This window comes from Panthera leo, chromosome D1 (assembly GCF_018350215.1).
Source record: "Panthera leo isolate Ple1 chromosome D1, P.leo_Ple1_pat1.1, whole genome shotgun sequence".
In the NCBI taxonomy this organism is placed as follows: Eukaryota; Metazoa; Chordata; class Mammalia; order Carnivora; family Felidae; genus Panthera; species Panthera leo.
The window spans coordinates 65,729,046-65,755,570 of NC_056688.1; the positions used below are offsets into that span (position 1 = coordinate 65,729,046).

Sequence of the window (26,525 nt, forward strand, 5' to 3'; positions counted from 1 at the left end):
TGTGTAGCAAATACTATTAATAAATATGGTTTAAAAATTATAAAACCAAGCTCATAGAGGGTCACTAATTTTCCCAAGGACATACAGCCAGTAAGAGACTGCCAAAAGACCAGTAGCAATGGAAAAATGAGGACCTCAAAGCCTTGTGTTCAGAAGACCCTATGAGAGAAACACTGATGCAATTAGGCTGTGCCTGGGCTCCCTCACCTTCCAGGGGCCCTGACACAGAGACTTTGTCAGACACACAGAGGGGAAGATTTCACTTTATTGTTACATCAATCTCACAAATAAACCCAACACAGCCATAAACACTGAGCAGGTAAAGTGCCAATGTAGAGGCTTGGCAACAGAAGGAGGGAAGAATCCAGTTCATCTCCTCCATGTCTCCAGCCTGGAAGGATGCTTCTATTACACAAGAGTCAGGGCAGCTGACACAATAAGCATTCCATTCTACAGACACTTTGAGCTAAGGAATAGAAAATCTTACCAGATGGGGTCTGTGCAGGGCAAGGAAATAGAAAAGTCAGAAAACATTTGTTCCTCAAATAACTCAGGCATAGATATACCAAATAACAAAACCAATATTTTTCAAACTTCTTGTACTTGAGATGGAGATCTAATAAGGAATGAGGGGGGTACTAGTTCTGCAGGGTTAATGCTTTCTACTGCCTGTCTTGAGAACTCTGACCTGGGTAGACACTTTCTTCTCACATCCTGAATCAGAGGTGCCAGAGAGAATTTTTTAGGGAATTCTGGGGCAAATAACTTTACCTTTTTACCTTGCCAGCTCCCAAAAAGTAGATCAGGTGCTCCCTCATGAATACCAGAGAGATATGGGCTACCAGAATAATAAACTTGGCAGCATTTAAAGATTAATGAAGTTCAAGACTTCCCATAATTGTCTTTAGACATTTTTAGGTACCTCTATAAAGCTTGAGGTTTAAAGCACAATTATTTGGTTAGTGAATTCAAATGATCTGACTGCATTGAATGAGATTATGATATCCTAAGCTCAGATCATCCCAATTGTTTCTATTCCAAAATTGGAAAATCATTAATTTTCAGAGGCCAGAAAGATCACTAAAGGCCATCTGATCATTCCTGTGACACCACATAATCCTCAACTCAATTTGTCAGAATCAGTCACATGTTTCTAACACCTAAGAAATTCTGGCCTCACTTGGTCCACCAGGAATCCAAATAAGGATAAACCAGGTGAAGGAACTTACAATATGCCTGTAGAATAGCCAAGAGTCAAGGCTTGGAGTGGAATTTTCAACCTGGGAAGGAAGGGGTGAAGTATTTCAACTCAGCCTTAGGGTAAAGAGCAGGCCAAAGTGATGCCATGATAGGTAGGGCAAGAGAGTGGAGAGGCCTCAGTGGAAAGGCACAGGTCTCCCTCACCCCAGGAAAAAATGTGGCAAATTTGGAGGGGGCACTGAAGGCTGGTAAACTGGGATCACCCCTGCTGAAGTTCAGGCATGGCCTCCTCTGCTGTGGCTGTGCTTAGTTTTCCATCTTGCTTCCGCTATAGAGGCTGATAAGAAGGGGAGCCTTGGGGTGCCCTAGGCTGTACTATGGCTGCCTAGCTGTTCAAGTGGGAGTCACCAAGTTCCTAGTCTTTAGGGAGCTTCTGTAAGCCTAAAAACATTCACAGTTCCAAAAAGTTGTTTGGTAGAGGCAGTAGCTGAACACTAGATGAGATTATAGGTGGGACCTGGCAAAGTTCAACATGGGATCTGTTAAATGCGCTGGAAACTACTTCCATGAAGCAAGGATAAAGTTGGGAATCTCTTAAAAAGATATAGCTGAGTATTTTTCTGACTTCTCCAAGTACTTTTATGACCAAATTGAAGGGGAGATTCCATTATAGGTATCTGTGTGCCTAAGCTGACACCCCAACAAAAAAGCTTCAAGATACCCCTGTGACCTCCAATGTTTTGAGGAGAGGCAGGGGACATTGGGCAGTCAGAAAAACTTGTTCTTAACACTGCCAGCTCCTACCCTGCCTCTTTCCTTAAAATAGAGCAAAGCTGAAGAGCTTCCCAACCCTCAGTTTCCTGCCTGGAAGTTTCATTCCTGACCACCACCCCAGAAAGGTTTCCATAGGTAGGAGTTTCCACCAACTTATTCTACCTAGTATTTCCTTCTATTCTGGACCTCTTCAGGTTTTTTGCATCTCCTTTCCCTATTCATGATACCAGCTACTTGAGTCCATGGCAGACAAATAATAGACTGGGCAGAAATAATGACTGGATCTTGGAGGTATCAATGTCTAATAGTGATCCCCTGATTATTTAACATAGCCTTCAATTCCATCTCAGAAAGTGATTAATGTTCTTCTGTCTGTGGCTCCTTTCCCCCTTCTCCCCTCTAAGAAGTTCACAGTGAGAGATCATCTCATTCATCTTTGTACCCTCAGCTTTTAGGCACCAAAATAAGGCCCTATATGTGACAACTGGGTGCAGAGACTTTTAGTAGACTTAGCACACAGGAGGGAGGGCTACTCAGATCCTCCTGGCATCCATCCCCAAAGCAGATTCTTCCCCTACCCTGCCTTTTTACAACCCCCCACCTCTTCATTCTCCTCTCAAGGCCTGAAGACAAAAGTAGCAGAATGGGAGAATGAACATAGTCTTGGCTTGTCAAATCTGAGTCTCTAGGTTCCTCTGCCACTGACTTAGTATAAGAGCTTAGACAATTCACTTGCCTCTCTGGACCTTTAAATAAAAGGGTTTAACTAGATGATCTCTCTTGGCCCTTTCAGATGAATTTATACTTGAGAAATCAACGAATGAATTAGAAGAAATTCTAATTCTGAGACCTAGGTATCCTGCACCTCATTGAAACAGCTGAAAGGAGATAAAGGTCAGGTTCCTGTTTATTATACATTTTAGCTATAGGAAAAGAAGCAAGTGTATCTATAGAGAAATAGAACCTGACAGCCCCTATACCTGACTAATAAAAGCAAATTCCTGGAAGAAGCAGAGAAGTAGGCCACAAGTGAGACCTGGCAGTGTCAAAAGGTCTATAAATTAAGTGATCAGAGGAGTAAAAAACAATGGCTATAACCAGATAAGATCTCTAAGCACAGACTAAAGTCTAGAGAGGTCTGGGTGGGAAGGAGCCCCTGGAGCTTCTATCAGAGGAAAGGACTTGGTCCACAGCAAGTTGCTACAGCATTTGGTTCAAACCCAGGTTTCTCAATCTGTCAACCTGGTATGTATGCATACGTGCAGACATGCTGCAGTCTGTAGTTATGCTTCTGAAGTGCTGAAATGAGAAAGAAATAGAAGAAATGATACCAAATTCAAAGAAGTTAGGTTGAAGGCAAGTACAATTTTAGTTTAAAAGCTACTTAATTTCCCCACCAGTATCATTACTACTCATTCCAGAATATGGGCTAGAGAGTTTTATGGGATGGTGAACTCTAGGGGTTAGGGGTGAATGTACTTATGGCAAGACTGAAGAACAAACACAACCCAATATCCTATATGAGAACCCTCCACCTAATGACAAGTGGATTTTACTTGACCTGACTCATTTGGGCACTTACTTGTCTTCATTCAAGGAAACTGTCTCCACAAAAGGGATTTCTTCCTTGTCTGTCTTCCCCATGATCAGTCGGTGCTTATCCAAATTTATTATGCACTGAAAACAAAGGAGAATCACTGGGCACTGTCAATAATCCTACTGTCAGTGCAAAAGGATCCCCCCACCCCCCACCCTCCCCACCCAGAGAGTAAGTATCAAAGGGAAAATAAAATCAATCCTACCTTAAGGGATCGGAGAGTCTGGAGACCAAGGGACAAGTTTTTCTCATTGTCCTCTAAAAAAAAAAGTAAGATTCAACTATTGCCATTCTGGTTTAGAAGTCAGCCTTATCACTATTGGGTTCCATCTAATCATCCATCCATCCATCCAATAAACATCTGTTGAGCATTTATTATATTAAATAATTTTCCCAGATCATTACAGTTAAAAGATGATAGAGCCAAGATTCAAACCTAGGTCTTTAAAACTCTAAAAGCCATTTACCCAAGGGATACAGGAGTATCTGTATACTGATGCATAGGGGCACTTGTACCCCAATGTTTATAGCAGCACTCTCAACAATAGCCAAATTATGGAAAGAGCCTAAATGTCCATCAACTGATGAATGGATAAAGAAATTATGGTTTATATACACAATGGAGTACTACATGGCAATGAGAAAGAACAAAATATGGCCCTTTGTAGCAACGTGGATGGAATTGGAGAGTGTGATGCTAAGTGAAATAAGCCCTACAGAGAAAGACAGATACCATATGGTTTCACTCTTATGTGGATCCTGAGAAACTTAACAGAAACCCATGGGGGAGGGGAAGGAAAAAAAAAAAGAGGTTAGAGTGGGAGAGAGCCAAAGCATAAGAGACTGTTAAAAACTGAGAACAAACTGAGGGTTGATGGGAGGTGGGAGGGAGGGGAGGGTGGGTGATGGGTATTGAGGAGGGCACCTTTTGGGATGAGCACTGGGTGTTGTGTGAAAACCAATTTGACAATAAATTTCATATATTGAAAAAAAAAAACTCTAAAAGCCAAAGGCCTTTAGACAAAACTCAGGATTTACAGTAGTGTAGAGGAGACTACATAAGGGAAAGTACAAGAGGTAGTAGAAAGTGATTTATGGCAAAGGAGTAAGAGGATCTTGCCTTCTACCTCCAATAGCTCAGGGAAAGCTTTCAGGAACCATCTTCACTGGCACACAAAAATGTCTATTTTCTTACCCTTAAATTTTTTGTATCCTGAATTACACACTCCTTTTTCTTAGTGATTCTCAACATGTCTTGAATGTAGCTCAGAGCCCATCTGGTACTTTGGAGAGTAAAAATTGGGACAAGTCTATAGTACAGAAAAAGTGGAAACCTGGGATTTTGAAGAAGTCAGTTATTTACAGGCATGAGACCTCACAAGGGTTTGGTGGAAGAAGGGAGAGGGTTTACAAAAGGGGTCCATAGGTCCCACTTTCAATTCTACTCACCAACCACAGCTGCTGTACAGTCCAGACGGAGGGAACCCAGTGTGATCACCAGGTGCTCAATCTGGCCCACTACTTTCAGATGCCGGGGTAGAGAAAGTTTCTCTCCTTCATGCTTGTGAGATCTGACATGCTCCTTGAGTCTGCATCAGAGAGGGAACTATCAGAATCCCGTTGGCAGAGGTTTTTGATAAAATCTGGCAATTTCTACCTTCTGGCCCCCAGGTATAATTTTCCAGGCTTTCCTGGGTTTAATTTACCAAAAAAAAAAAAGTGCTAGAAAGCCTATACTTCTTGTTTCAGAATTTTGTCCTACCTATGCCAGGGGATACAAAAACTGAAAGATTTAGCTGCTGTTCTCAAAAAGCTATGTCACTATCTGCATTGGTGTAAATGAAAGTTGATACACTCAGAAAATCCGATTCTGCATCCTAAAATCCCCACTTATATGCAAGGCAACTTAGTTAACAGCTAACTGCCCTCAGGGCAGTTTATCCTCATCAGTCTTAGGATATAAGGTTAGTGGATGCTGGTACTTATTTGGTAATCACATTGATATTGATATCAGCAAGGAATATCATGGAGAAATTCATAATTAATTTAACTTGTCTCTGCAGGGGAGAAAGGAAAGGAACAGCACCCAGGTTTTACAGTTATATAAGCTGATTGGAACAGCTAGCACCCAAGCTATTATGGGTTGGTGGATAAAAACTTAATTATGGACTTTCTGTGCCAATACTTCTGCATTACTCCATTTCCTCTCTTTTGGTGTTATAGCTCATCCAAAAGAAAAATAACTGCAGTTTTACAGATGGTTATTAATTCTGCTGGAACCATGGCAGACTGGTGCCTAATTATGCATCAGGACATTATTAGCCTTTCTGGAACCATCATGTTGCACTGTATTTCACCTCTTCACCACATAAAAAAGCTCAGGATTCTTCCCACAGGAGCACTTGTGCCCTGGGCTCCTCCCACCAGCCTAAATATCAGTGTACAAATCCCACAGAACCAGCTTCAAAGAGTTACAGTGGTGGTGAGGGTGAGGACAGGGTAGAAACAAGAAGGAACAGATCAGGTGGCAGAGGTCACTAACTATACAAACCAAGCTTTGTTCCAGTCCCACCTAAGAATATGAACATCTTGAAAGTAGCCTAGAATGGACCATTTTATCTACACTAGTGATTGTTTCAATAAAGATATTTGAGCTGGGAATGATTTGCTGTACTGAGGGCTAGAAAAGTAGAAAATGACATTGGATTGATTCTTCCAATTCTGGGCTAGACCTTAGGGCCCCCCTGCTACTTAGGAGGAAAGAGAAGGAAGAAGGAAAGAAATAAAAGTACCCATTGACTGAAAAGGAGGAAAGATACAAAATGACTTTCTCTGACCAGAAGAGGAAGAACCCAATTCTAGCTGTTAAATAACCAAAGACATCAATATATGAAGTATCTGCTTCACATCCCCAGCTGGAGAAGCAGTAAGATTTGATTTTACATGTTCTTTACAGAGAGGAAAGGCACTAAGAAACAGCTAGCTAATCACACCTACGATGGTTCAGGCCCAGCAGCAATAGCCATCCTATTCTAAGTTCTATCTTCTTGGGACAGGCAGTATGGCTTCCAGAAGTACGCTGAGTAAGCTAAGATAAAGCGCATCCCTGCTTTTACTCATCTGGGATATACCAACAGGACAGCTTCTTCTAATCTGTTGTCCTGGCAGGGCACATATCAGAATCAGGCCATGGCAAACAATGAACCAAGGATCTCACACTCTCTCATTATAGACCCTCAAAGTCTTTGCTCAGAAATTAATAGGTGGGAGTTGATGGAAAACCTGAGGCTTTCCTGGCTCACTGATTTCTCCCACGTGCCTGGGAATCTACCATGCCCCCTCTACTAAGGACTAATTCCAGCTGACTAGTTGAACTCTGCACACTTCTCTTGGAGCCTTGGTAGAGACCCTCACCATCTCTAGCCTCAAAATAGATTCAGGAAAAGAGTGCATTAGCATCTGATTCCCACCCAGTACAAGTGGCTACTTACCCCAGTCTATCCACACAGGCTGAAGAGATGAGATTATATTGACAGCCTGTGTCAACCAAGGCTTTCACATCCTTTCCAGCACACTGTGGAGAGGAAACATACTGTTCAGCAGGAGCTAGAGAAGCAAAAGGGAAGGGAGCAAGCAGATGTCATATGAAAGACAGGGCTGGAGAGCATCTCACCATTATGGGCTGGTAATGTCTCATCTTTATCCATGGCAGAATCTCCTTTAGGAGCTTTTTTCCTGCTGAATCTAGAGCTGACAGAGGATCCCAAAGAATTTTGTGTGTTTATAGTTCTATACACCAAGTAGCTCTTAATTTTAAGTGTGTGTGTGGTGTGTGTGTGTGTGTGTGTGTGTGTGTGTGTGTGTTACGCATTCTTGCAAATATGATGAAAGCTTTGGTCCTTTTTCCCATAAAGATATACATGCATAAAAATGCAGCATATGCTTCCTGTAAAACTCACTTATGGTGAGTCCATGATAAGACCCATACTCTATAGTTTGGAGGAGAGGGCCCCACTATGGGGATCACAATGGGCCCAAATCCTATTCCAGAAAACCCTGGAAAAACTACTCTCAGAATATTACCTGGCAAGAAACCAAAATCATGTCATCATCATCAGACTTCTTTAGTCCCTCAGACTTAGCCTGATTCAGTTTGTTGGTCTTGGAGGCCCAAGGAACACGGCTGCTTCGAAGTTTAGACAGGTTGGTTTCCATGAGGCGCCTCTGCAGAATGTTATGAGGTTGCTTGAGGAATAGAAAGCAGAGGCATCTTAGTGACAGGTCATTTCCCCCCTTTCCCATTGTCCCCCAGGTCCCACAGAAGTAATGAAGGAACCTCACATAACTGCGCTCTACCTTTGCTTCTTATTTATTCTTCCTTCAAGTAGACTCTTCATTGGTTTTATCAGAGCAGGTACTATGAATCAATTTCCAGTAGGCCACCCTGAATGAATTAAAGAGCAAGGTGGGACATTGGAAAATGTGGATAGGGCCAGTGAATATTCTATGGCTAAAGAGAACTGAGGAACCCTTGTGATTTGGAAGGCCTACTGCCTTCCCGTCCCTTACAAGGGCTAAAGTGACCTTAGTCTATGTGGAAGAAATGTATCCTCCCAGGTAATTTACAGATGAGGCAGCTCATTCTCACAGACCAGAGAAACCTACCCAGTACTGGTTGTCAGAAGCTCTGCTCACTTCTATTTCTTTTAAAAAAAATTTTTTAATGTTTATTTATTTTTGAGAGACAGAGAGCCAGTGGGGGAGGGGCAGAGAGAGGGGGAGACACAGAATTTGAAGCAGGCTCCAGGCTCCGAGCTGTCAGCCCAGAGCCCAAAATGGGGCTCAAACCCACAAATGTGAGATCATGAGCTGAGCTGAAGTCAGACGCTCAACTGACTGAGCCACCCAGATGTCCCTGCCCACTTTTATTTCAAGTCTCACTCCCTTACAGTCTCATCTTTTGGACCCAGTCTTCATATGCCTTCGTGACCTGACTGTCCTGTGGGCTAGGCAACTCATGGGGTGGTTGGGGCAGGAAGAGAGGAATCCATACCTGCTGAGCAACCCTCTCAGGAGACACTTTGGAACCTGGCAGAACCCATATGACTAATCTTTACTGACATCCTCTGGATCTCAAGAAACATAAGGCAACTCTTGTCAGATGCTTGTTATCCACTCTCTCTCTCTCCAATGGGCCAAAAAGTGGGAGTGTAAAAGGGGAAGAGACTGACCAAGAAACAGGAGACTTAATAAGACCTTATATCTATGCCAGGATACCTAATATCAGGAGGCAGAATGAGGAATGTGAATTCAAGTCTGCTCTTTGACAGAAATTGTTTGGAGAGTTCATAGGGCAGCCATATCCATGCTCTGCTCTTTCTACACAAAGTGGCCTGTAGAAAATATAGGTTACCTCTTGATAAGAACTCATTTGACCTGAGTAATTTCTATACACAAGAATCTTATCCTCAGTTTACAATAATATTTAAAATCTCTCAGAGGAAAGAGTCTAACTCCAAGTTTCTATATAACACATACCAGGTGCCTCTCCAATTTTAGGGCGAAGAGGATCACTCTTAGAAGCCTAGAGCCTAGAATTTTCCCAAGAAAGGGGTTAAAACTGGATAAGGTCTTAATTATCTACCACCTTACAATTTCTGAGGAAGAATGGAGTCAGAGCCATGACTCACTGTAACCCTGGTGAGGTGAAGAAATGGATTCCCAAAATACACAGACTCTTGGCAAAACAGATTCTAAATTAGTATCCTTGGGAAAAGGAGAGAGAGAGAGAGAGAGAGAGAGAGAGAGAGAGAGGCACTTAAAAAGAAAATGAGAGCTTCTTAACTTGATAAGGAGCTAGAGGAAGTGCTAACTCTGTCAGATTTCCTGATGTGACACTGGAAAATGCTTTGCTCCTCAAAAGAAACAGAAATTCTTCATTCTTATCTCTCTCACTAATAAGCCTGGATTCCTAGCTCAAGTCATATTAAAGCAGGGTGTTTGCTTCGATCAAGTCCATGCTCAGCAGAACCAACTCAGATAAACTACCTTTGTAGAACTGAACACTAGAAGGGATTCAAAGGCCATTTAACGAAAGCCCTGCTCACTGAAAGTTTGGGGCTTTCCTTCTACATCAGTCTTGCTGAACATGGCTTTACCTCACTACTCCTAATCTTGCAAAGGAGTCTAATCATTACTGGACAGATGAGGAAAATTCTGAAATTATTTTCCTTGAAGTCATTGCTCTTCTGAATTTTCCTCCTTCCATATAGAATCCTTCCTCCACAGGTTATAAAACATACTCAAAGTGCTCATATATTGGGGAGAAAACTCCACATAACCTCAGACCCTCAATTCAACATCCTCCTCTAATCACACCCTTGTCTTGAATAGTCTATTTTTTTTAAGTTTAATTATTTATTTTAAGAGAGAGAGAGAGAGAGAGAGAGAGAGAGAATCTCAAGCAGATTCTGCACTGTCAGCATGGAGCCCAACACAGGGCTTGATCCCACGAACCATGAGATCATGACTTGAGCTGAAATGAAGATGTGGAAGCTTAACTGACTGAGCCACCCAGGCGCCCCACTGAACAGTCCATTTTTAAAGAATCCCCAAATCACTATGTCTATTTCCTGATATCCTATATTTTCTTCACTGAGATTACTTCTGATCCCTCAACACCAATAATAATCTCCTAATTTCCAAATCTGGTAGATATTTTTCAGCCTTCGTTTTTCCTTGAGTTCTCTGGGGCATTTGACCCTGCTGACAATTTATGTGTTCTTTTCTTTAGTAACCAAAAAAGGTTCAAACACAATACATGCTCAGTGAAAAAATTCAAATATCACTGAAATATATAAAATCAAAAGGGAGTGTCCCTCAACTCAACCATTCCTCAGTCCTACTCTCTACAAATAGCCACCATTAAATTTAGAAGTATATCCTTCCAAACATTTTAGTACATATACAAACACATACAAAAATAAGATCATACTATAACACTGTTCTAACATTTTCTACTTTTGTTTAATATTTGAAAGACATTTTTCTATGTCATACATATAATTCTCTTTGTTCAATTTCATAACTAAAAGTATTCATAATATAGTTTAGAAGTTGAAAATTCACAGCCAATAAACCCACATGAACCTCAGAAATAGTTTTCTGTGGTCATTTTATTATGCCTACAGGTTTTAAATGACATGCAACTGCATATTTACCTGTGCTCCCAACCAAAATTGCACTAAAATAATAGTCAAGGAATAAGAAAGGCCTAAACCTATAAGAACAAAAAGAACAATATACAGGAAACAACAATAACAAGAAGAGACAAAAAGAGACAAGATTGTGGAATCTGAGAAGCAAACAGAAAAGTGGTAACTGACCTACACTAAAGAAAGCTTCACACCATTCCACTCCATACAATGCTAGAGTGGCAAAGACTGCCAGTTGTTCATCAAAATCCATGTTCTCTTGTGCAGTACAACTTCCTTGTAGTTAGGCATGGCCATATGACTGACTTCTAGCCAACGGAATGTGAGGAGAAGCGACATGTACCACTTTAGACCTGATCCATAAAAATATCCTGTGCCCATTCCTCCATTCTTTTTCTCTTCTGACTGGTTGGAATGGAAATGATCCTTAAGATAACCTTCTTAGAGGTCACATTCAAAAAAAAATTTTTAATGTGTATTTGAGAGAGAGAGAGAGACAGACAGACAGAACATGAGCAGTGGAGGGGCAGAGAGAGAGGGAGACACAGAATCTGAAGCAGGCTCCAGGCTCTGAGCTGTCAGCACAGAGGCCGATGCAGGGCTCAAACCCATGAGCAAGATCATGACCTGAGCTGAGTCAGACACTCAACTGACTGAGCCACCCAGGCAACCTTTAGAGGTGACATGTTAAAGACAGAAGAGCCACTGTCAGTCTAGGTCCCTAAATGACTATATGGAAGAAGACTGTCTTGCTGACCTTTCTACTAGTACTGTTACTTAAGAAAAAATAAACTATTATGTTTGAGCTATTATATTTTTGGGGTCTAGCTGTAAAAGCAGTTTTCCTACTCAAACTAAAACTCTGAAAAGGCTGAGGAGTTAGAGGTATTAGAACCTCTACAGTTAGAGGGTTGGAAATAGATCAGTATAAAGGCTTCATAAAACTCCCACTTGACCCAGACAAATGGGAAGTATGCCAAACGTTTATTCTTTTTTAAATAGTAAATCAAAAAAACTCTGTCTGGTTAATAGTTTATCTAGGCTTAGAAATTATGTACTGTCAGATTTCTAGAACAGCTAAGGGTGAGGATGGAGTACCATACTAAGCCAGAGCTGAAGGATATGGATTTAAAGATTGAAAAAATCCACGTAGAGCCTCATCTAATAAGAGAAGAAAGGCCCACGACAAAATTTCACATCACTATGAATTTTTGGAATATTATGGGTGACACAGACTGCAAAATCTTCCAAAGAGAAAAAGATGATCCAAATACAAAGGATTTGGAACCAAAATGGCATAGGGACAACTAGAGAAGCTAAAAGACAATGGAATAATACTTTTTAAAAATTTGACAGTGCATAGTTTCCTAACCTAGCCAAACTATCAGTCAAAACTCAGGAAAGATATTTCCCATGAATCTTTAAGAAACTACTGAAGGACATGCTCCACCAAAGTGAGGGAAACCAATGAACAAAGAAAAAAATCATATGGTCCAAGAACAAAGGATCCAACAGAGAAGAGAGGCAAAGGATATTCTGAAAATGATGCTGAAGGAAAAGTCTAGGATATAGGATATATAACAGGCCTTGAGAGCAACCAGTCCAAAATGAAATTAGAGGATGGAGGGCTCCAGGAAGGATGTCTCCAAGAAAAAAGTGATGGACCTGGTATATCATCTACAGTTTTAAGGTACTTGGAGATTTAAATTTTACATAAAAAATAAGTTGGCAACTATTAATTTTGAGAAACGCAAATATTTGTATGAGAAAGGAAATACAGTACATTATTTGACCCAGCTGTGAATAATATGAACAGTTCCAGTTTCTTATTTACTAAGCAGTAAATGCTGATTGGACCCAAAACAGTTATTTAACAGAATATTAGTATATTAGGAGAGAGGACATAATAAAGAGGTGTAAGAGAATTAAACCCTTACCTATTATGGTAGAAAATCAATAGATGATGATAAAATCAATTAAGTCAAGAAATAATAATATCACCATTGACCTAGATATATAGAGATCCCTACACAAGGAATAGTCTAAATTTTTAAATGTATCTTTTATAAAAACAAACATTACATGAAACAGTATACCCCATATAGTAGGAAAATGTTCAGCCACAAGAAAAGCCAAATTACAATGTCTTAAATGGAAGTGTATTTTTTCTTATATAACAAGAAGTCTGGAGGTAGACAGATGTTGGCAATAATTCAGCAGTTTAACAATTTGGGGGCTACTGTCTCTGTACTCTTGGATATCCCCTCATGGTCATATAAATATTCCTCAAGGAGTGAGGAAGGATGAAGGGACAATGTGCCATCTATCCCTTTCATTAGGAAAGCAAAAGTTTTCCCAGAAGTTCCCTCAGTATTTTCCCTATATCTTCTTGATCAGAATTCACATGCCCAGTCTTAACTGCAAAGGGAGTTGGGAGAGAATTCAGCTTTTCTAATCTCTATAGAGGAGACATGCAGGTAGAAAAGGTCTGAGAATGGGTGATGATTTAGCTATCCAACAGTATCAGCCCAATCATGCAAAAACCAAAGTGTGTGTGCATGTGTGTATGCACAGGCACCAACAATGTAACTTAGGCAGGTAACCACCTTGGCACCTGTTCTCTTACATCTGCCCTATTTTCTGCATTTTAAAACAGCATATCCTCTGCAGACATTTGAGTTTGTGGTTCAAATATACCTCAATTTAACTATTTAACTACTGATGGACATTTAGATTGTTTCTACATGTCTGCCATTAGAAACAATGCTGCAACAAAACACAGCCACTCCATTTTTCCTGACACACTCCACTAGCTTCTAAAACCACCTTTCTGTCTCTATGTGGCATCTGTCTCTTTTACTGGTTCCCTTACTTCTGCTCATTTCTTAAATCACTAATCTGTCTTTGGTCCTTTCTTCACTCTACATATTCTTTCAGGGCAACCTTATCTACTTTCATTGCATAAATTACTACCTTTATGATGATGACGCTGTCTCATGCCCAGATCTCACTTCTGAGTTTTAGACTCATAGATCCAACTGCCACTTTGAACTTTCTACTTACACATTCCACAGGCACTTTCAAACTTAACTTGTCGCACTGATCTTTCCCACAAAACCTGAACTTTCTCCCTTATTCCCTATCTCGGTGAGTGAAATTCTGCTACCTCTTTAACACCTTATATTTCCCTCTCCATTTCTACTGTTATTGCTAAATCCAAGAAATATCCTAAAAGACTAGTTTCATGGTCTCCTTAACCTACAGAGGTTTTCTGGCCAGGTATATCAAACACAAAATCTTCAATTTAACATTAAAGATCTTCCAGTACCATTCATCCTCCTTCCCAAACTTATCTTTATTCCTCCAGGAAGACTTTCTACTTTCAGCAAAATGATCAGTTGTCATATATTATCTTGGGTCAATCACTAATCTTCGTAGGCATTACTTTTCTCAAGCCTTGCTTTCTTCATCAGTAATAAAATAAGTTTGTTTGAGCTTCCAAGTCCTGTTCAGTTTTAACATTCTGGATCTCTCCCTTTCCACCAACTTGGTAAAATGGCACCACCATACACCCATCTACTTTTGATTCTTTCCTTTCCCTAAACTTCCATCCCAAAGTACCATTGTTGCTTTCTCTAAAACATATCTGGAATTAATCTACTCCTCCCCATCTTTACTACCTCCAATCTAATCCAAGCCATCATCATTTTTTTTGTCTTTTATACTTGCAGAAAACCTTCAAAGCTTGTTAGACCTTAAAAATGCAATGTAACTTTAATTGACCTCATCCTCTAAGTTTTATTTTAAACAATGCAATTTTTAAATATTGAGGTATAATTATATTATACATGCATTGTATTAGTTATAGGTATATGACATGATTTCATATTTGTATATACTGCAAAATGATCACCACAATAAGTCTAGTTAATGCTCATCACCATACATAGTTATAATGTTTTCCCTTTTTTCCTTAAAATGAGGACTTTCAATATCTACCCTCTTAGCAACTTTCAAATATGCAGTACGCTAGTATTAACTATAGTCATCATGCTGGACATGATATCCCCATGACTTATTTTTTTATAGCTGGAAGTCTGTACCATTTGACCACTTTCATCCATTTCACTCCCCTGCCCTCCAGGAAGCACCAATCTGTTCTCTGTATCTATGACCTTGGTTGTTTTGTTTGTTTGTTGTGTTTTTTAGATTCCACTTATAAGTGAGATCATATGGTATTTGTATTTCTCTGACTTACTTCACTTAGCATGACCCTCACAGTCATCTATGTTGTCACAAATGGTTAAGATTTAATACTTTTTTATGGTTGAATATTATATATATACTACATTTTCTTTGTCCATTCATCCACAGATGGACACCTAGGTTGCTTCTATATGTTGGTTCATCACTTCTTATCTGAACTGCCAAAAAACTCCTAACTTATCTTCTGCCTCTTCTTTCATCCTTTTCCAGTTCATTCTCTACATAGCAACCAGGGTGGGTTTTTAAAAATATAAGTTGGATAATACATTCCCTTACTCCAAACCCTTCAATAGCTTCCTATTGTTCTTTGAATAAAATTCAAACTTCTTACCATGGTCTATGTGGTTCTGCATCATCTGGTTCTTGTCCATTGCTCCAACCTCCATCTACATACCATATACATGCCACACTCCCTTTATTCATCCATACTTCCTTGTTCAAAAACTCTTCCCCATTCCAATGCCTTTGCACCTGTTATTCCCTCTGTCTGCAATGTTCTCCCACTAACACTTCAAATAGTTAACTTGTTCTCATTTTTCAAGTCTCAGCTCAAATGTCATTTCATCAAAGATGCCCCCCCCAACTATACTATTTAAAGTGGGTACCCCACCTCTTCAGTTATTAACATATCCTACTCTTTCTTTCATAGTAATTATAAATCCACAATTATTTTGCTTATTTACTTGTTTACTATTTCACTTCCCCACTAGGTTGTTAATTCCACAAGAGCAGGGACCATAAATGTCTTGATCACAGCTATACCCCTAGTTCTTGATATAGTACTGAATAAACAAATCTCTACTCTTCACTTCTTCAAAAAGCCTTTCTTGATTAACATCATCTAGATCTTTCTTTCAGAATCCCTCAATACTTACACATTACATAGTTTGTAATTTACTTTCCCACTCCTTGACTATTGCTTAGGAAATTTACTTAGGTGGTTTATTTTTATGTTTATTGAAAAATTGGCTTTCCAAGAACTGTATTCTAGTTTCCTGAAGTCCTTCAAGACACACATTAGTAATTAGTTAGAAAGGTGCTACAGGCACTCTGGTGACCTTTGGACATAATTCTCCAGTCATCCTACTGACATGGATCTTGCTTTATGCTTTACCTCAACAAGGTACTACTAATCTAAGCAGTCCCTGGTTCTCTCCTGTTCCTGAAATGTGGCTGCTAAACCCTAACCAGGGTTTAGGCATCTAAACCTTAGCAGCAAGCTCAAATGTGCTGCCTTCACTATTATCAGGAGCTTCTGAAGGAAATGCACTCTGTGGGCAGTGTTGTATTCTGGGTAGAAATAGCTGAGGTTCCTCAATCTGGCACCCAATCTGCTTAAATATCTCTTCTTCTAATCAGGCTATAGAGTGGGAAGAAAAGTGAGGTGAGAGGAAGTAGATTATACTGCAGAATGCCACAAAATCATGTTTTGAGCAAGAACTTCTAAGGCCACTTTCTTAATCCCTTTACCTATACTGCACTGAAGCCAGACAGAATCAAACTAATGGAATTTTGTGGTCCACAGAATAGACCAGACCAGACAATATGGTTGAAATTACATAAGTCTCTCCCATTTGTAGCTTTTATTCCCAGAAGAGAGACCCAAGGTTTCTAGCTAGCAATAGAACCACAACTAGAACCACTTTGAAAGTGGGGTCAGCAAATACAGTCCATAAGCCAAATCCAGCCTGATACCTATTTTTGTAAATAAAGGTTTATTGAAACACAGCCAACCCCACTCATTTACTGTCTATGGATGCTTTTGCACTACAATAGCATTGTTGAGTAGTTGAGACAGAGACTGGACTAAAAAGCTGAAAACAGTTACTATCTGGTCCTTTATAGAAAAAGTTTGCCAACCCTTGCTTAGAATAGTATTTAAAATATATGCTTTATAGAATTAGACCTATAAATACAGAGAACAAACTGATGGTTGCCAGAGGGAAGGGGGTGGGAGAGGTGAGCAAAATGGGTGAAGGGGAGTGGGAGATACAGGCTTCCAGTTATACAATGAATATGTCATGGGAACAAAAGGCACAGCATAGGCAATATAGTCAATGATACTGTAATAGCATTGTATAGTGATGGATGATAGTTACATTTGTGGTGAGAATAGCATAACCTATAGAGAAGTTGAATCACTATGTTGTACACCTGAAATTAGCATAACGTTGTGTGTCAACTATATTTAAAAAATTAAAATTAGGGGCGCCTGCGTGGCTCAGTCAGTTAAATATCTGACTTCGGCCTAGGTCATGATCTCACGGTTTGTGAGTTCGAGCCCCATGTCAGTCTCTGTGCTGACAGCTTACAGTCTGGAGCCTGCTTTGGATTCTGTGTCTCCCTCTCTCTCTGCCCCTCCCCCACTCATGCTCTGTCTCTCTGTCTCGCTCTAAAATAAACATTTAAAAAAAAATTTTTAAATAAAATAAAAATAAATTAAATTAATAAAGTGTTGAGAGAAAACTCCCACTAACCTCAAAATCTGTACCTGCCAAATTATCCTTCAAAAGTGAAGAAGTGGGGAGCCTGGGTGGCTCAGTCAGTTAAGTATCCGACTCTTGATTTTGGCTCAGGTCATGGTTTCGCAATTCTTGAGTTGGAGCCCCACATCAGGCTCTGCGCTGACAGTGCACTGCTTGGGATTCTCTCTCTCCCTCTTTCTCTGCCCCTCCCTGCTCTTGCTCACCTGTGCATTCTCTCTCTCTCTCTCTCTCTCAAAATAAACAAACAAAAGTGAAAAAGAAATAAAGGGTATCTCAGAAAAGCAAAAATTAAGCGAATTTGTTGCCAGTGATGTGACTTGCAAGAAATATTAGAGTTTTTTAGAGAGAAGGAAAATGACATGTCAGAAGCTTGGATCTATATAAAGATAGGAAGAGTACTGTAAAAGCAATAAGTGAAACTAAAATAAGGCCTTTCCTTTTTTTTATTCTTTTTTTTTTAAATTTTTTTTTTAACATTTATTTATTTTTGAGATAGAGAGAGACAGAGCATGAACGGGGGAGGGGCAGAGAGAGAGGGAGACACAGAATCGGAAGCAGGCTCCAGGCTCTGGGCCATCAGCCCAGAGCCCAACGCGGGGCTTGAACCCACGGACCGCAAGATCGTGGCCTGAGCTGAAGTCGGACGCTCAACCGACTGAGCCACCCAGGCGCCCCTCCTTTTTTTTATTCTTAATTAAGGTAACAAATAACAGTTTTTTTCAAAATTATAATAGCAACAATATATTTTATTACATATGATTTTATACAATGCTTTTATATAGTAGATGCTGATATACTCTTATGTATATGAAATTATGAAATGAAATTAATACTGGCAATGACACAAGAGATGGGAAAAGGAATTAGGATTATCTTGTTATTATAAAATGTTGGGGAAGGTCATGGAAAAGATATGATCACTGGGTTGACCCATAAGCTGGCACTGTACCATCCAAGGCTCTTACCCCCACTCCTGTCCTTGGAATGTGAATTCCACTTGCCCTTCCCACTCCCAGAGGCTGCTCCAAGAACATAGACAGTGTTGAGGTAGAGATGTGTTGAGAACACCTTCATGGTATATGTAAGTGAACCTAATCAAGGCCTCCCAATAAACTTTTAAGATTTGGTGGGCAGGTGCAAGAGTCTTCTTGTCTTACTGATGCCCAAGACAAGCCTCATATGTAAGTTCTTTTTGCTTATTAAACCTGCCACCTACCAAAAAAATAAAAAATAAAAAAAAATAATAAAATACATACCTTGGAGTCAGACAAAGTTGAGTTCAAGTTAGTAAGCACTTTGTAGTGCATTGGTGAGGATTAAATGAGATGATCCATATGAACATTTAACACCACATCAGGTATAGAGTAAGCACTCAAAGGTTAGTAAGTATATATATATGTATATACATATTTAAAATCCTCATGCTCAGCTTAAAATTGAAACTGGTTACCATTCTTTTTTTTTCCCTAAAAGGGCATGAAATTATCCTACTCCATTTAGTCCTCATTTAAAATTTGTGGATAAACATGGACTCCTGATTGACTCTCATTTCAAGCTGAATATACAGATCTATCAGGCCTTGGAAATCTAAAAGAGCACTAGTATCTGTGCCTTCTCTTCTTTGTTTACTCATTGCATATATAACATGTGACTCATTCTATCCCCATGGGAACATAGACAAGTTGTCTGTGGGTTTACATTTATTCAACAACTCATGGGGACTGGAGCGCCTGGGTGGCTCAGTTGGTTGAACATTCAACTCTTGATTTTGGCTCAGGTCATGATCCCAGGGTCACGGGTTTGAGCCCCACATCAGGCTCTGCACTGAGCACGGAGCCTGCTTAAGAGTCTCTTTTTCTCCCTCTGCCTCTCTCCCCTGCTCTTGCTCTCTTCTTCTCTAAAATAAACAACAACAACAACAACTATAACAACAACAACAAATGGGGCTCTGTCTAAGGTAGGCCATTATGTTGCTCCAGACCTTCTGTGTAGCTCACGGACATGTTATTTCAAAGAGAAGATCCCTATTCCTGATTGTTATCTGCTTTGTGGATTAGTCTGAGCAGTTTCTCAGGTGCCCATGGCAGGCTGCATTTTTGTTAGGAAGGATTCACACAGGCAGGGACTGGACCAGATAAACTGTAAAGTTCTTGTTCTGAGGTTCTATAGGGCACACTCTGGCAGCCTCCTCTCCATAACATCTTGTAGTCAGTTGACTCACTATGAAATGATGACATTGTAATCAGATGTTGATCTCCATTACTATTGCCACACTGAGCCAAAGTAATCACTTCTTCCACTGAACTCCTCTAGTGCTTATAGACTATAACACCTTGGCAACAAGCATAGGCTTCCTGATGGTGTTATTTGTCTTCTCATGGAGCTGTCTACTCAACAACTACACCTGATTCCTGATTAACTAAGAGATAACCCAAACTTAACTCATTCAAAAATCAAATTCCTGATTCCTAATCCATATCCCTAATCTACTCTTCCTGTAGTCTTAGCCATTTCAGTAAATGGCAACTTTATTCTTCCAACTGCTAGATCAAAAACCTTAAGGTCATTCTTGACTACTTTCTTTCAGATCTCTAATCCAATCTATCAACTAAACTTGTCAGTTCTACCTTCAAGAACCTGATCTTTCCTTGTCCCCTTCACTGCTTTCTCACTGCTCTGAGCCACCTTCATCTTTCGCCTGGATTACTAGATAACAAAACTCCTAATCAGTCACCCTGCTTCTACTCTTGCCCATCATCAGCCTAATCTACACAGTAGTCTGAGAAATCTTTTTATAAAATAAGTCATGTCATGTCACCCCTCTGTACAAAGTCTTCTACTGGTTTCCCATATCGGATTAAAAGCCAAATAAATCTACAATGACCTATAAGGTCCTGAGTAGTTTGGCCTCCCACTGTTTCTCTGATGTTATCTCCTATCACCCTCCCACTTACTCATTTTGCTCTGACCGCAATGACTTTCTTATAGTTTTTCAGTCACATCAAGCATACTGACACTTCAGGCCTCTGTACTTTCTATTCCTTCTGCCTAAAACATTCCTTCCCAAGATATTTTGCTCTCTGATTTCCTTCAGTATCTTCTACAATGTAATCTTATCGGAGAGGCCTTACCTGACCACCTTGTATAAAGTACAAGATTCCACTCCACCCTACCCTGGCCATTGTACTCTCTATTCCCCTTACCCTGGTTTATTTTCTCCATAGCATTTATTGCTACTTGATATATTACACATTTATTTGTTTTAAATTAATTTATCCTGTCCTTCCCCTGATTTATAAACTTCTTGTAGAAAGAAACTGCTATCTTCTTTGTGGTCCGAGCACCTAGTACTGTGTCCTGAACACAGCAAGTGTTCAAATAATGTTTGCTATAATTGGATACAATCATAGCTCTGACTCTTCAGTTTGCACCAGATCCTGGTGTTATACTGGTATTTCATGCTTCTCTTCTAAGGCTCCAAAAGTTCTCTGATTCAAAATATATACCAGTAGGGATGTCTTATGGCATTCTGTGATCAGGTAGATCAAATGATCAGAGTATAGGACTAGTGATTTCATGGTCAGGTGGCTTTGCTGTGTTCTACCATCCTTACTGCAGCCTTCATTCCTAATTCTAGTGAGTTTTTCTAAAGCATTTGGCTATAAGTAGATTCAATCATAGATGGGAAAGAAAAACTCTTTCTATTGCTGGAAAACTAAAGATATAACCTAATGGTCAATAATATTATCATGTAGGAAAGACAGCTATTTGGCAGCATTGTTTTTAAAAATTAAAAAGTCCTGGAGCACCTGGGTGGCTCAGTCGGTTAAGCATCCAACTCTTGATTTTGGCTCAGGTCATGATCTCATCACCATGAGATGGAGCACTGCATTGGGATTTGCAATGTCAGTGCAAAACCTGCTTGGGATTCTCTCTTTCTCTCTGCCCCTCCCCAACACACACTTGCACTCTAGATCTCTCTCTCTCTCCCTCTCTCTCAAAATTAAACAAACACTTTTTAAAAAATAAAAAGTCCTTACCTCAATGAAAAGAACATTTATGAAACTGGTAGCTAAGACAAAAGAAATTACAAAAGGCAAAATTCCAAGAGTAAAAATTTTTTTCTCCAACTTCATCAACTTAAAAAAAAAATAAATCAGGGGCGCCTGGGTGGCTCAGTCGGTTAAGCGTCCGACTTCAGCTCAGGTCACGATCTTGCGGTCCACGAGTTCGAGCCCCGTGTCGGGCTCTGGGCTGGCGGCTCAGAGCCTGGAGCCTGCTTCCGATTCTGTGTCTCCCTCTCTCTCGGCCCCTCCCCCGTTCATGCTGTGTCTCTCTCTGTCTCAAAAATATATAAACGTAAAAAAAAAAATTTTTTTTTAAATATAAATCAAATAAAATATTACTCATTCATATCTTTGATTTTGGTTCTTAATCTAATACAGAAAAAAAATCACAAAATGAAAGGATAAACAAAATAAGGTAACCAGACATAAGAAGTAAGATTATATCACAGCAGACTTTGCCACAGCCAACTACACATAAACAGGAATAGGACAAAGGCACTTCCCTGGGTCCAAGAGAACAAGACCACATTTTATTGCCTACAGGTGCTCTTTGCCAATCCAAAAAAAAAAGTTGGCAGGCTGGTATCAAATAGTGAATACTTCAGAAACAGCATGTTAAAAGGTAGATAATTCATAAAACCCAACAGTATAATTCTAATATGGGTCACTAGGGTGAGGAAAACAAACCACAATCTCCTCACTGGCACAAACCCAAGTCAATTCAAACTAAGTTGTCCTGGGGCACCTGGTTGTTCAGTCAGTTAAGCGTCTGACTTTGACTCAGGTCATGATCTCACTGTGAGTTCAAGCCCTGCCTCAAGCTCTGTGCTGACAGCTCAGAGCCTGGAGCCTGTTTCAGATTTTGTGTCTCCTTCTCTTTCTGCCCCTCCCCTACTTGCAGACGCTCTCTCTGTCTCTCTCTTAAAAATAAACATTAAGGGGCGTCTGGGTGGCTCAGTCGGTTGGGCGGCCGACTTCAGCTCGGGTCATGATCTTGCGGTCCGTGAGTTCAAGCCCCGCGTCAGGCTCTGTGCTGACAGCTCAGAGCCTGGAGCTTGTTTCAGATTCTGTGTCTCCCTCTCTCTGACCCTCCCCCGTTCATGCTCTGTCTCTCTCTGTCTCAAAAATAAATAAACGTTAAAAAAAATTAAAAAAAATAAACATTAAAAATTAAAAAAAAAGAAATCTCAAACTAAGTTGTCCTCTCTTTATTTCTGTACCATCAACAACAACAAAAACCTAATTTTTTCTTTCCCCCATCTCCGTCTTTTTCTCGTTCCTCTTCTATTGGGTTTGTACCACAGACCTATCAATTAGTTTTGGCTCAAATTTTCACTTCGGTGAAAGAAAATTCAGTCATTGTCTACACTACCAGACATAGGCATAAAGTGAAGTGATAGGGTACTTCTAAGGTTATTTCTTAGATTGTACTGAGGCAGCAACATCAGTTTCAAGAGAGCTTAATCATGCTACCTCACCCCAGTACTCATAGCTTTTCTTTCCCTACCCCAATCTGCCTTGGTTTCTGTGACCTGTTCTAGCTCTTCTGTGTAATCATTTTCACATTAAGAGTGTGAGAACAGTGAGAGAGGGATATCAAATCCATGGCAATGGATTTCTCTCTTTTTCAGAGAAAAAGTGTGAATCCTAACTCAAGGTCTCACAGTAAACTGCTGTGCATCATATCCGTGGCAATAACTTGCTTCTTGAGGATGCGTCCTCCTTCCAACTGACTGCCTATGTTTTATGCTATCAGCTCCTGTGTGACTCCAGTGACACAGACTGGAGTCAGAAAAGCAGACAGAATTCTTCCTACACAGGATGAAGTAATACAAGGAACGCTAAGCAGAAGGATAGAGTGGTAGTTCCTCAGGACTAGGGAACTCCGACAGCCCAGGACAACCAAATGTCAATCATTTCTTATATCCAGCATAAGGGGAAGAAAAACATTCCACATTTTACTTCTTTTCTTAAATACTTCCCTCTTTATTGGTTCCTGAAGCTTTTAGGAACTAGGATTAATTTGGGCTAAAGGTAAGATTTAGACCTGGTTTGCTACATGAATCTAGACCACTTTAAAGTGAAAGAAGGGAAGACAGAGAGTTATCTTTTTTCTAGGAATGCATTTCAGTCACTCATGATTCTGAGTGAGTATGAATTAGGTTGACTATCCTGTAACATACCTTGGAAAAATCAAAGAAAAATAACTGGATAGCCTTTCCCTGCTCAAAAATAACTAAAATTATTCTCTATCATAATGGGGGAGGGCAAATCTGATATTGGAATCTGTGTGTCATTAGTCATGGTTAAAAAAAAAAAAAAAGGAAGTGGATTCAGAAGCTCTACCTTCCATACTATCTAGGGCTTGCAATGGCAATTTCAGTGAACCAGGCTGACACCTTTCTTTCTCTGCCAAATACCATACCAAATTAATGCCAAATTAAATATTCCAAAATCTCAAAAAATACTGAAAAAATTATACAGACCACCTACCTCATTTAAAAGACATTTAATTATTGCCCAGATAATACCGTGATTGTGAAATTCAAGAAAACAAGTAAACTACAAGAAAACTCCAGATAAAACTGCAAACCTAAACATATATTTGGCCCAGTTCCACTACAGTGACTGAAGGATGAGAGTCAAGCACAGTCCTTTAAACTAGCAATCCTGAACCATCCACCCCCCTCCTAGAGAGGACAGCATGGTCTTTGAACCCAGACCTCCTGTCCTGGAGTTTCTCCTCCTTAAGGCAAAGAACGACCCTGCTAGAAAAAACGCCTGCGCCAGCTCCAGCTCCACACGTTAGCTGGCCAGTGAGATGGAGCAGCCTGGCTGCCTGTATCCACTCTTTGGAGGTAGATGCAGATGAGAATGATGAAGAGATGTCTGGGCTTCAAGAAACCTTCACATTCGACCCTTTTTCTCTCTCCCTCCTCAGAAGAAGGTCAAGGTAGATAAGCCCAAAATCAAACGGAGAAGTAGACTTGGCAAAGGGGGAAATGGATGTAACAAAATCATCTGGGTATGGTGACTGCCAAGAAACCCCCTTCCCACTTCTTCCTCTCCTTCCCACACCCATTAAGGAGTCACCTCTGTCTGGGTCACTGGACTGGCCAAGCAGCCCGGCCAAGCGAGGCTCAAGCCCCATGCAATCGAATTCTGAACTACGAATGAGAATAACGGGAAGGAAAGGCGACCAGAGGGCCAGAAGGCAGGGCAGGGTCTCCTACTCTAGAGAGAGGCACGAAGCGTAAGGCAGCGCGAGCTGGAAAAGAAAGCTACGACGGAATCCCGACAGAAAGCGAAGCAGGGAGATGCTGGATGGACAGGAATCCGAGCCAGCGAGAGCGAGACAGCGGACAGCGGCGGGCGGAGGCGGGGGCGGGGGCCGGGCGGGTGACTCAGTGAAAGCGGCCAAGGGCGGGCCCGGGGAGACCGCACGGCGCGACGGTGACCGGTCGCCGCGTGCGGGCATCCCCAGGTGGCGCGGCTGCGGGGGGCTCACCGTGTCCTTGGACGAGCCCAGCTTCTTGAGGCCGTCCAAGGGCAGCAGGTCGGCGGAGTCCTTATGAATGAACTGCACGGCTTGCTTCATCCGGCGCTGCTGCCGCAGCGACGCGGCCTCCCGCATGTCCGTTTCCTTGCGGCCGCCCTCGCTGAGGAGCCCTGAGTAAAACATCGCTGAGGCGCCCGCTGCCCGGCGTCCGCGTCGCTCTCGTCTCCCCAGCAGCCCTCAGCCTCGAGCTCCTCCAGCGCCGCGAGAGGCGCGCGCCGAGAGTTTTATAGCCGAGCGTGACGTCACGGGGAGCAGCCAGTGCGCGCGCGAGGGGCGGGGCCAGCGGAGCGCCCCCTCCCTGCTCACGGTTCCCCAGCGTTCGCTGGCCGCTGCGGGTCTCTAAGGCACCGCGTTGAAGGGAAGGACCGGGGACAAGGGGTGACGCTGGCTGAACTGACTCAGAGCGCCGAGGCTCTACCACGGCCGCTTTATCCCACCGCCCTCTCCTGTTTCGGGTGCCCCGCATCCCCTGGACCGGGATAGGGTGTGGGGGCCCCTTGGTGGAGCAGCCTCTCCCACCCCAACCGCTGTAGCCCCCGACTGCCGCTCACCTGGCCACGCCGTGGCGGACCCCGGGATCACCGCCAGCTGAGCCATGCCCCAAGTCCCTCCGTCCGCGCCGCTGCTCGGCTTTGCAAATTCCCAACTCCGCGCCCCCTCCAGGAACCCCAACGTCCACAGCGCACTTCAGAGTTGGGATGGCTCAGGATTTCTGCAACTTCAGGTCGGTCCCCACCCACCAGGCCACGTGACTGGGGAGGGGGCAGCCCCTGCAGGCTGGCTGGAGCCGGCTTTCCGGGGACACCTCCCCCACCCCCCACTCCACCTCCTGGCACCCTCTGTCCATGTACCCGCATCCGCACTTGCGAGCCGGGGGGCGCAGGGCTGGCTGGAAACCTGAGAGCCAGCCTAGGGCTGAGGTGTGGCAATGGCTCCCGCCTCCGCGCTACTGCACAGGAGTGCATGGTGCCCCACACCTGCTCTTCGGAATACCGGGGAGAAAAGCACCCCTAGAGCTCACCGTCGGGAGGGTCTTTCACTCTCCAGCATGCTTCCGAGAGCAATCGGAACTCGGTGTTCTTTGTGAGTCCTTGATACTCTCAAGCCATTCTAAAGAGCCTTTCAGGCATCTGGCTTCTGGCCTCTACCTTGCGACTTAAGACAAACCACACTTCCACCCTGGAAACCACTGCCACTACCCTCTCCCACCTTGTCTGACAGGAGCAGATACGAAGCAGAAAGATCAGCTCTAGGAAGAGAACCAACAAAAGTAACAATAACGACATTAACTGAGCTTTTACTGTGTGTCAGGTGCTGGCATAAATACTTAAAATGCGGTATTTCATGAAATCCTGGTAACAG

General features: G+C 41.7%; 1 protein-coding gene across 1 annotated transcript; it reads right to left on the reverse strand.

Annotated features, from left to right (window-relative positions):
- Positions 1-247: 247 nt before the first annotated feature.
- On the reverse strand, positions 248-25,345 carry NRIP3 (nuclear receptor interacting protein 3). The gene is made up of 7 exons (XM_042905343.1): positions 25,113-25,345; positions 7,655-7,816; positions 7,063-7,145; positions 5,021-5,160; positions 3,777-3,829; positions 3,557-3,651; positions 248-3,273 (listed from the first exon to the last, which is right to left on the reverse strand). The coding sequence occupies exons 1-7, from the start codon at positions 25,284-25,286 to the stop codon at positions 3,258-3,260; spliced, it is 723 nt and encodes a 240-aa protein (XP_042761277.1). The 5' UTR covers positions 25,287-25,345; the 3' UTR covers positions 248-3,257.
- Between the last annotated feature and the right edge of the window lie 1,180 nt (positions 25,346-26,525).